The 12,650-nt window shown below is 31.8% G+C and overlaps 1 protein-coding gene across 1 annotated transcript in view; it reads right to left on the bottom strand.

Annotated features, from left to right (window-relative positions):
* Positions 1–8,395, bottom strand: part of LOC107453058 (uncharacterized) — a 30,519-nt gene extending 22,124 nt beyond the window's left edge. Inside the window, exon 1 of the mRNA XM_087169409.1 lies at positions 8,244–8,395. Coding sequence (XP_087025535.1) covers positions 8,244–8,283 — 40 coding nt within the window. The 5' untranslated portion in view covers positions 8,284–8,395. The remainder of the gene's footprint in view (positions 1–8,243) is intronic.
* Positions 8,396–12,650: the final 4,255 nt, after the last annotated feature.

Raw genomic sequence — 12,650 nt, 5'->3', positions numbered from 1 at the left:
AAAGCTTATCTTTAGTTATACAAAGTTTCTAACAGCTCTTTTACTTCTCTGTGTCTGTATGTATTGCTTTTAAGCACCAACATTGACTGGATGTAAACAATAACAAGCTTCCAAAAAATCGCAAGAAATTTAGAAACGGTGTATCCCTCCGCTTATGGTATGCTTACTAGGCGATGTATGAACAGGCTTAATATTCTAGGAAGTTTTATTATTGTGATTTGTGTTTAAATTTACGAGTAAAATTTCACCATTCAGAAGAGTTTTCTGTAGTTTATAAATTCTAACAGGTCGTGAGCTGGCTGTTCAGCTTTGAGGAAAGATATACCACACAAGAATAATAATTAATGATCAGAGCCGGATTATACCTTTCGTAGGCCCTAGGCATAGCCGTTTTTGGGCCCTCCCCTCTTTTCAAAATATATGATAAAAAATTATTTGCGTTCAAAAATGAATCAAGATCGCTTGGCATCGCTCGCACTTATGTCTATTGAAGACGACATTTTGCGTAGTTTGGAATTCGACAGCATAATACAAGATTTCGTTGAATCCAAAAAAGTAATATATTAGATCATAAGATTCTGCAAAATAATTTATTACCGAAAAATATTATATTTTTATTTGTATCTTCATAATTTTGTGCAAAATACACTAGTTGTTTTTAAAGATAAATTATTTTTGTCAACAAATTTTTTTCTCCCAAGTTTTTCGTAGGCCCCTGAATTTCGTAGGCCCTAGGCACGTGCCTAGTGTGCCTATAGGTTAATCCGGCCCTGTTAATGATTAAAAGAAATTCCAAGGTTGAAAGCTTATCTTTAGCTACACAAAGTTTCTAACAGTTTTTTTTTTCTTTTTTTGGGATGGTTTGTCTTACTTTTAATACTCCAACATTGACTGAATGTAAACAATAATAATCTTCCAAAAAATGGAAAAAATTTAGAAAACGGTGTATCCCTCCGCTTATGTTATGCTTACTAGACGATGTGTGAACAGGCTTAATATTCTAGGAAGTTTTATTATTGTGATTTGTGTTTAAATTTACGAGTAAAATTTCACCTTTCAGAAGAGTTTTCTGTAGTTTATAAATTCTAACAAGTCGTGAGCTGGCTGTTCAGCTTTGAGGAAAGATATACCACACAAGAATAATAATTAATGATTAAAAGAAATTCCAAGGTTGAAAGCTTATCTTTAGCAACACAAAGTTTCTAACAGTTTTTTTTTCTTTTTTTGGGACGGGTTGTCTTGCTTTTAATACTCCAACATTGACTGAATGTAAACGATAACAATCTTCCAAAAACCGGAAGAAATTTAGAAAACGGTGTATCCTTCCGCTAATGTTATGCTTACTAGGCGATGTGTGAACAGGCTTAATATTCTAGGAAGTTTTATTATTGTGATTTGTGTTTAAATTTACGAGTAAAATTTCACCTTTCAGAAGAGTTTTCTGTAGTTTATAAATTCTAACAAGTCGTGAGCTGGCTGTTCAGCTTTGAGGAAAGATATACCACACAAGAATAATAATTAATGATAAAAAGAAATTCCAAGGTTGAAAGCTTATCTTTAGCTACACAAAGTTTCTAACAGTTTTTTTTCTTTTTTTGGGATGGTTTGTCTTACTTTTAATACTCTAACATTGACTGAATGTAAACAATAATAATCTTCCAAAAACTGGAAAAAATTTAGAAAACGGTGTATCCCTCCGCTTATGTTATGCTTACTAGACGATGTGTGAACAGGCTTAATATTCTAGGAAGTTTTATTATTGTGATTTGTGTTTAAATTTACGAGTAAAATTTCACCTTTCAGAAGAGTTTTCTGTAGTTTATAAATTCTAACAAGTCGTGAGCTGGCTGTTCAGCTTTGAGGAAAGATATACCACACAAGAATAATAATTAATGATTAAAAGAAATTCCAAGGTTGAAAGTTTATCTTTAGCTACACAAAGTTTCTAACAGTTTTTCTTTTTCTTTTTTGGGACGGGTTGTCTTGCTTTTAATACTCCAACATTGACTGAATGTAAACAATAACAATCTTCCAAAAACCGGAAGAAATTTAGAAAACGGTGTATCCTTCCGCTAATGTTATGCTTACTAGGCGATGTGTGAACAGGCTTAATATTCTAAGAAGTTTTATTATTGTGATTTGTATTTAAATTTACGAGTAATTTTACCATTCATAAGAGTTTTCTGTAGTTTATAAATTCTAACAGATCGTGAACCTGAAACCAAATTAAACGTAATTAATATTACAGCGTCAATAAAGTGTAAGGTTAGACAAGTTTTGAGTGTTATCTTTTATTTGGTTGTATTTGTATTAAATTGCACAGTTTGTTAATTTTTGGGTAGCATCATAGCATCTCGCGGAGTCTTTCGAATTCATTTGTTGTTTGTTTCGTTGAAAGTTAGATTGAAAACACTACAAGTACAATAATTTTTGATGGTGCGGTTTTTCAAGCTTAGGCCTAAAAATCTGTCGGAAGTAACCCGGAAGTCTAACGATGCATTTTAACCCCTAGCGCCATCTGTGCTTAGATCACAGTCAACCATCCATATAGTGCCGTGATGGCTTAGGGGATAGAGCGTTCGCCTTCCAATGAGGTGGATCGGGTTCGAATCCCAGCGATGGCTGGCTGATACGAATTCCGCATCCGGCTTACACTGACCACAGTGCTGACATAAAATATCCTCAGTGGTAGACGGATCATGGGTAAGAGTCCCATTGCAATCAGGCTAACTGTGGTAGGTTTTCCACTCAAAATGCAACGCAAATGCCGGTTAGTTCCATCAAAAAGACCTCCACGAAGGCAAATTTCTTCCAATACTTACTTGATCCAGGAGTTCCCTTATTTTCTGGTTTGGGTTCAAAATTACAAGACTACGGAGTTGAACATTAACAGTCGTAAACCCAAAAAACTGGGACGGCGGTTATAAAATAAAATAAAAATCATCCATATACAACCTAAGGACTGCGTTGGAAACAGAAGTCTGGAATGAGACAAAGGAACGGGAGTCCGATTTTGAATGTCTTCTGGATAATGCCCCAAGGTTATTTAAAATATACAGCATTTAAAGGTTATTATTTGATTATTACTATTCAAAATCTTTTCGACTGTTACTATTTTAAATTAAACATTAAATAAAAAAAATTTCTTCATAGAATTATCTACGCATGAACGAATTTTAAAATTTTGTGAGGCCAGAATAGCCTGCTTGATAGGGTGTTGGGCCCATGTCGAAGAGGTCGTGAGCTCGATCCCCTCCGGTTGCAGAGTCTCAGTGAAGTAAATGGTGACTGATGCATGTTAAATATGTTGGATCACAAAGTCCTCCGTGTTCCCATAACAAATATTACCACTGGAGGTACTGAATTTAAGATTGATCGTTCTCTGGTTCAGGTCAAAATTACGATCTGTGGATGAATAAACGAATGTATGATTCGATCCGCCTTATAAACGGGTTGACACCTGTATGTGACTGAAGTTATATACACGGGTTGACACGTGTATGTGGCTGAAATCATATGAACGGGTTGACACGTGTATGTGGTTAAAGTCCTATAAACCGATTGATACGTGTATGTGACTTATTAATGAAATATTTACCCCGACCTGCCCCAATTTAGGGCATACGGGTAAATGTTTATTAAAATCAAGAAAACAAAAAAGTACATAAACTACAAAAAAGTAACATTACAGAGTAACATTATGTAAACATTACAGAGTCTGATGGCAACAGCAGTAAAATAATTAAAATGCTCCGAGAGTAAAGTGGTAAAACAAACAATTATCAAATACAATTAAAAGGAGACGCTAAAATTTGCAAAGCAAGGAAAGGCAATGTAAATAAGCCAATTAAAAAGCACAATGTAGTGAATAAATAGATTAAAACAGAATTAAAAAGCGAATGAGATAGATAAAACAACAAAACGTTGTCAAAATAACGGGAAGCGAACAGGCGGGCATACTTATGTCATATAGGTAGGGTGTATGTGACTTATGTCATATAAACGGGTAAACACGTGTATGTGGCTGAAATCATATAAACGGGTATACACGTGTATGTGGCTGAAATCATATAAACGGGTAAACACGTGTATGTGGCTGAAATCATATAAACGGGTAAACACGTGTATGTGGCTGAAATCATATAAACGGGTATACATGTGTATGTGGCTGAAATCAAATAAACGGGTAGACACGTGCATGTGGCTGAAATCATATAACAAGGAACTTACTCTGCCTTAATGCGCTTGGTTTCACCAAGCAGGTTTACTAGATTGGCATTTCAAACAACTAAATTGTGTGAATTTTATTTTACTCGCTCAAAAGATTTCGAGATATGCCAAAATACGATAAATGTAATTTAACGCTTCCTTTAGAAAATGCAAAACGCTTCCTTTAGAAAATGCAAAACGCTTCCTTTAGAAATGCCTTACGCTTCCTTCAGAAAAGGCAAAAATAGATATTATTCGTAATGCAATCAAATAATTTGTTTTGTAAAAAAATTCTTCTTCTTACGGTAAAAACAGTTTTTTTTTTTTTTTTTTTTTTTTTTTTTTACCTAACGTGCAAAAAATTCATATATTATATATCATGATTCAATATGATATATCTATTCTCAAGCAATGAAATGCTAATCGTCTATTATTAAGGCTAATTTGTTTTGATATTATCTGCATATCTGATTGAAGCAGAAACCATTCACAACAAATAGTCATTACTGTGAATTAGATGTAAATGATAATTGCATTTTTTTTATAAGCCGTCATTCACAATTTCTTTTATCATTTTTGATTTTTTTCCTTCTTGTGCCTTCTTATTTTCAGAGTATTTTACTAATGGATAAATTATTTTCTTTTTAAATTGCTGTAAATGTCTCCTTAATCATTCTAATTGGCTTTCAAACATTAATAAATTTTCTACATAATATTATTTATACGTTGATCAGTCACATGAAATATTACATCAAATTTTCATCATTTCATAAAAAAAAAATATCAATGATATGCCAATCAGTAATTTAAAAATTAAACACATTCCCTCAGGGCCCGACTTGGTCTAATTGGGGCCCGGGGCACAAACTTCTTTGGGGGTCTCCCTCTACTTCACTATTTCTAAAATGAAGAACCCAACTTTATGGAGGTATTTATAGTTATCACCTCATTATAGATATATGGGTGATTCTCACGAAACATGAAATTCACTGTCCCTTGCTCCGAAATCTAATACTATAATACTAAAAGAAATTTTTTTTTAAAAAAAATTAATAAATAGCATTGCTGTTAGCATTTTAAAATGACTTTGCACTAGCATTGACTGTTTTGTATATTTAAAAAATTTGATTGAATATCAAAATGTCATTTTCCAGGCATATCCCAAACAATATTTCCAATAATAACTAGCTTCAAAACTTCCCATACATTTATCTTATCCTATGTAAGCATTTCTGGAATATACGCATAGGGTATTGTTTACTAAAACTTCGTTTAAAATAATTTTTTCTGTCAATAATTTGTTTGTCCCATGAAAATCTGTTATTTTTCTGGCTACTTTTATTTAGTGATTATAACCAAAATAGATAGAGCCTGGAATCAATATCTTATGTTAATAGATTGATTAAGTACCCTCCTATCTGAACATGTCTTGTTGCATGAATAAAGAACCAATTTTCTGGCTCAAAATCTATTTCAAAAAATATTTCAAGGAGAGTAGGTTTTTATGCTGTCATTTTCCGGGCTTCTTGAAATCATTAATAACAAAAACTACATAGATTTATCTGAGTTATTTTAAGAAATACTGTTGTTTTCTGCAGAATAAAAACGTTTTCGGCCAAAATATTAAATTAAAGTAAAGTTATATGCTATAAAATAGCGAATTTGTCATTATCCTGGCTGTCATTTTCCTGGATTATGTATGCCAGGACATTGAAGTGTTACCAGAAACTCTTTTTAACTGCTAATACTGTAAAGAGGGAAAGCAAATATTACCCTTATACCAAGTTTATGTATGATTGTAATATGCTTGGATGTAATCAAAGTCATTTATTTATTTAATGATTGATAATTATACACAATTTTATTCTGTACATATCAGCTACAAATTTTTTTTTGTTTCTTTCTACAGTGAATAAAAAGAATTAATTTAAGAAATTTATGGTCCATCTAACATAAAGGCTTAAGTTGAGTTACTTACTATTAACTTAAAATGACTGTTTTTTTAAACTTCTAAGGTAATATGTCATTTTCCTGACATTCAAGATTTGGTGAATTTCTATTTTATTTTTTTTCTCGAGCAAATGTCAATAAACTACACTGCTGTCTATAAGATATTAATAAGTGTAGCTAAATCAAGAAATGTTTTGGTCCGAATTGTCATGTTTCGTGAGAATCACCCATATAACAAGAAAATTGATTCGAACCTAAATTAGCTCCCCCTCCCCCTTCCAATGGTCAGAAGAAATATCGTTCTGTTATACTTTATTGATTATAATTTTTAACAATTAATTATTAATAATTATTATTAATAATTTTATTGATTTTCAGTCCATCATGCCGAATGCAGTTTTCTGATTGTTAACTTTGCCATCTAGCTGTGAAAAATTCATATCCTTGCTGACATTAAGGTGGAATTCAGCTAAATTTTCGCCATTACGATGGCTCAATTAAGCCAATTAGAAGCCCGTATTTCTGTAAACCAATCGCATTTTTCAACCTGTTTTAAAATACAGGCTTTTGATTGGCCAAATTTGTTTATCGCAATTGCGAAAATTTACCCGAATTCTTCCCTAAAAAGCCATAGATTCACAAAAAAATTTTTTTTTTGTGTTCATACGATAGATTAATGTAGAAGCTAACATAAAACTGAATGATTTTACACTGTACTGATATTTTGTTTAAAAAAAAGTTCATTAAAGAAGGAAACGTAAAATAAACTCTCTAATCGATTTGGGGGCCCTTTTAATGTTGGGGCCCGGGGCAACTGCCCCGTATGTCCCTACTTTTGTCAGGCTCTGCATTCCCTCCATTGTTCTCTATTGACCAGAGAATTATGGAGGTTAAAGCTCCACGATTTTGGAGGCAACGAAATGTGTCTATGTCATTATTGTGCTCCGAGTACTAGTACCAGTGTCGATCTGAAGCTGGGTGGGCTTCAGCTCAATGTCTCAACCGCTGATTCAAAGTTCTAAAATCTATGAATTACATTCAGTTGACTTTAAATCAATTCACGTTTTTTAATATTATGTTAACATGTTAATGTTAAACTTAATAAATGGAAAGTATAATTTTTTAAAAATATTTTTGTAATGAGAAAAATAATATAAAGCATTACATTACAAAATAGGTATTAAGAAAATTTACAATTTTTATTTTAATTTAATATCTTTGAATCTTTTTTTTAAAAAAGTGATTATTATATACAGGCTGTTCCGTACTGTCAGCTTCAAAATATATTTTTAGAATCCTTAGCAAAAATAAATTTAAAAAAAGCACAAACATCAAGATTTTTCAAATTAATATCACAAAAAGTCTAGTATTATGAAATTTTAAAAACATAATATTACAATACAAATTACTCTAAATAACATATTACATTCACAATTACAAATAACATGCTAATTTTCATATTCGAATACTGCTAAGCAAACACCAAAACAATAATTTAGATAAGTTTCTTCTTAGATAAACTTATATAAGCTTGGTGACTATATTAGGCTTCTAAAAAGAAATATTTTTACATGCCTAATTATAAAATTATTAATCAATTACAACATTCGTTATTAACTTAAATTTTTTTGTGCGATTTGTTTGCTGAAAATTAAGTTCTCCAGTTAAGTTTGTCTTCTAAAAGTAGCGAAATAGTGACTACATTTGGAAAGTAGTTTATAGTCGCTACACTTAAAAAAAGTAGTTGTAGTTCACGACAGTTGTACTTCCTATTTGTATACATTTTTAAAGTATTGCATTACAATGTTAGTTAATTCATACACAAACGTAAACAAGTGTAAACCGGTTTAAACCGCGTAAAAGCATCAATGCTGTATAATTTCACACGATAAATAAGATTTTACATAGAATCTTATAGTGTGTCTAATAATTTGGCCAGGAACTGTAATTAACTACGATTGTGATAAAGTAGTTTACAGTTAACTACAAATAAAGTGCATTTTTTCGTACCACTGCTTTTCAGTATTCTACTTAGAATTTAGAGAGTGATTTTATTATTCTAGGTCAATGAATGAGTTACTCACCACCAGTAGCTACTTTCTCCGATGCTTCCATCATCCGCATATAATGAAAGTAAAACCACTCTCTGACCACACGCTGATTGAAACCCCTTGAGGAAGTGCAAGAAAAAAAACTAGTTTTCCAACAATGACCTTTTTATGAGCAGAAAAAACGTTACGTCATAAATCAGCAGACATTTCGTCAATTTGTGTTCGAAGGAGCGTAAAATTGTCAACGAAAATATAGCAGTAAGTGATCTTCTTAGACGGATTCCATAGCAAATGGTCACTTAATTATTATATCATGCTTCATGTCCTTGGACAACCGAGACATAAGAAAATTTAGTTATTTTTCTTGTCTTAACACTCATTTGAATTTAAAATTCTTTTAATGAGTTGTTGACGAGAGTAAGATAAGAGAATTAACTCGAGATATGCATCGTCTATTATCTTTATTAAGGTATATATTGTATTGCTAAATTATTTAGTATTTATTAGTAAGGATTTTTTTTTTTAGTAATTTTGAAATGCAGCATTTGGCTTATTTTTATCATTGTTTTTAATGCCAATGTGCCATGCATGTTACAGGAAGCCAAATAAGATTATGTAATGACTTAATAGCCTTTGAACGAACTCAAATCAAAATACAATCTTAATTTTTTATAAGGAAGCATCTTAAATGTACTGTAGCATATCAAGCTATATTAAAGAAAAGTTCTGTATTTTTTATAAAAACATTTATTTACAACAACAACTACAGTAATGGAATTAAAGTTCCCGTAACGGGAAAGTAATAACTTTTCAAACAAATATAGAAAACCCATAACGGGTTAGTACAAAATTCAATTTCGAAAAACAAAAACTAATCTCTACAAAATCAACAACTTTTTTGTTCTACCAAAAAGTTGTCTAATTTTATCGTCTGCTTTTATGTTTTCAAATTTATCTCTTTATATGATTATTTTATTTTATACATGCTTTTGCCAGCCCGTTATTTTTAAATATTTTTACTTTTATTTATGCTTCTGCAAACCAATTATCTTTTTTATATTTTTAGACTTTATAGTCCGAGTAAATTAGTGTAGTCTATCAATAAAGTTACCTTAATTTGAGAATTCTCTTACTCACTAATGAAATTTGAAGATATATTCTCGCAGTAAATTATTTTTAATATTTACTTCTTGATCTTTAATGTAAAACTGATTGAACGAGTTTTAACACAAAAGTTTAATATGTTTTAAATTATATTCTATTTTAAAACCGTTTTATTTTACAACAGCCCACCTAATTTTAAGTTTACGGCTACCAATGTTCAACTCCGTGGCCTTGTAATTTTGAGCTCAATCCAAAAGATAAGGGAACTCTTGGATCAAGTATTGAGAAAAATTTGCCTTCGGGGAGGACTTTTTGGTAGAACAAACCCGCATTTGCGTTACATGGGGTGGAAGACCACGATAACCTCCTTCAGTTAACCTGACTGTAAAGGGACTCTAACCCATGATCCGTCTACCACTGAGGTTATTTTGCGTCAGCACTGCGGTCGGTGCAAGTCAGGGGCGATAATTTGTATCGGCCAGCCGTTGCTGGGTTTCGAACTTGGGTCACCACATTGGGAGGCGAGCGATCTATCCCCTGAGCCACCAAGGCTCAAGGTTTGGCATTTGTTAATAATTTAATTGTTATGCGCTTTAAAATTGCATTGAGAACATTACTCATTATTCAAGTTAACTAAAAAGTTATTATTCAGTCTCTAAAGTTCTATCATTAGTTCAGAAACTGAAAGATTTTCGTTCATTTAAGTAATTAATAATAATCAAACTAATAATGTTTTACGGAACATACGTATCAAATATTGATAAGTCTGTCGAAAATAAATATTAAAAAAGGACGTTTAATGTCCCTTGTTATTGTGCTCAGAGCCCAGATCCCGAAGGGGGTGATAAAAAGGCCCTGGCCGCAGGGGGGAGAAAAAATTCGAAATGGCAATTAGCAGCTACATAAAAAACCGAAATTATGGTAGCAAACTTGACCTTTCCTAAAAGCATACATATATATGTTACTGTGATTGACCGAAATCGGTGGTTGTTTACTTCCATCGGTGAATGTTGACAATCACATAGTCGCTCTGGTAAATGTCCAAAATATATACTAGGTCTAGTTAAGTGTCACTGCCTGGTATACATTTGCCCGGTATGCCCTACACTGATGTTTTTTTAAGGTTCAGTGCCACTGCCCGGTATGCATTTCCACGGTATGCCCTACATCAGGGGTGTCAAACTCAAAAGCTAACTTGGGCCAAATAAACAATGCTTAACTTTATGAGGGCCGCAAAAAAAAAAAAATTCAATGTTCATAGAAACAAATATTTTTAGTTTGAATAGCACATTGTAATAAACATATATAAAGTTAAATTATTGTTTGATACTTGACATCTCTTCTCTGCTGCTATCTTTCCTGATTCGGAAGAAATTTTTTTGGACGAGACTACTTTCAAAATTGACCCAACATGAGCGTTATTAATACGGTTTCAGACAGGAGATTTATTTCCATTCATAACAGAAAATAATTGCTTGCACTGATAAGTACTTCCAAACATGGAAATAATTTCATATGCGAATTTTTGAGTATTTTCAAACCTTGCCGGTAAATATTTGTAAAATTCAGGCATAATCACTTCAATGAATTTTGCCTTCAAATTTGAGTCGCACTGAATCTCAATCACTTCCATTTGCATATTACTGGGTACTGAGTCTATATTTATTGAGAAAATCGACGAAAACAAACAAAATTTGTTTTCCGAGGAATTAAAATCTTAACCGTTCTAAAATTTGAAATTTTTTCTGCGTATTTTTGATACCATGCAGTATCCCTGGAATGGCAGGTGCCGCAAGCGAATTAAAATTTTACATTTTCGCGCGTACAATTTAAAATGATCCGTATAGTTTATAAATAAAGTATATTATAATTCCATATGCTAGTTTCCTTTCTAATTCATATTTCTAATTTATTTTTACTTTGCGTCGGATATATTGACTGGGCCGCAAAAATGTTCATCTCGGGCCGCGAGTTTGACACCCCTGCCCTACATCAATGCTTTTTTAAGGTCAAGAGCCACTGCAAAAACTCCGAACACTGATGTTTTTCCTAATCTATCCTCAGCAGATACTAAAATATCGAATAAATATAATATATCAACGAATAAATCAATATCAAATCGGGTGAAACAAATATTTCGGGCATTCACCAAGGCGAGTATGTGATTGTTGACATTCACAAGTGAAAGGCGACATTCGTTTGGTTTCGGTCATTCACGGTAACGTATACATAAAAGAAATGGTGTCATATACTCCTTAGTCAGTTAAAACTAAACTCAGTGGCGCGACAGCCCATTGAGGGCCAAGGCCTACTGTGCCCATCACCTTAGTCAGCTACAGATGGTATTTAGGAATAAAGAACGTCCAAATAAAAACTCAATAAAAAAAATTCCAACGCTGTTTATTTTTTCTTTTAAGGAAAATGTCTGTTTATTTTTTCTTAAGTCACTATGGCGCCATTTTTTTTTCTTAGGGAAAGACAAATCTGACCTACTCTACAAGTCTAATAAAGGTCAAGTAAATCTAACCTACTGACTTAATCGTGTTAATTAACATTAAGTCGTTGCTATGACATAAGGTTAAATCTCAAATGAAGAGATAGTAAACATCTTGAGACCTTGTGTCTTATATATTGGACAACATTTGATGCAAAAAAAAATTTTTTTTTTGTTATTTTTTTGTTTTTGTTTGTATTGCTACATAGAACAATTTTGAATGAAACAAGTAGTAAAAATAAACATTTTAAAGTCAATTCCTGCTTAGATCAACAAAGAAATTCTTTATTTTAGTTACTTTTTGTTACATAATTACTTTTCTCCCATGTAAAACTAAAAATAATTAATTAAATTTAAATAATGAATCAATATTTGAAAAAAACTGTATTAACATCAAGTGTCATCCATTACAAGTTTAAAAAAATGTATTTGAACTTGAGGGGATGTATAAAAAGTGTTTTATTAAGGATTGAAAATTTGAACAAGCTATAGAGAGAGTGTGAACTAATAGTAGGAATTGGAAAAAAAAAGGCCCTAGTTATCAGGCAACTATAATAAGGCTCCTATACAATGAAACATTTTATAGAGATAAAAATGCATGCGGTAAAGGTAATGGAAGAAATCATCACGAATATGTTTGCTTAAAAAATAATGAAGAAAAAATTAATTTTGTAAAATATTCGAAACAAAATATATCTGAAGCAAAATGCATCAATTGTATCAAAATGTATCAACAATGCATCAAATGTATCAAAATGTATCAAAAATGCATCGAAATGTATCAATTGTTTCCCATTCAAATAATGAACCGTCAGTATCAAATGTTAACTCTAACGCTTTAA

Source organism: Parasteatoda tepidariorum, chromosome 8 (assembly GCF_982258835.1).
Source record: "Parasteatoda tepidariorum strain Cologne lab strain chromosome 8, Ptep-v5.0, whole genome shotgun sequence".
Lineage (NCBI taxonomy): Eukaryota > Metazoa > Arthropoda > Arachnida > Araneae > Theridiidae > Parasteatoda > Parasteatoda tepidariorum.
This window is presented reverse-complemented; position numbering and strand designations above follow the sequence as displayed.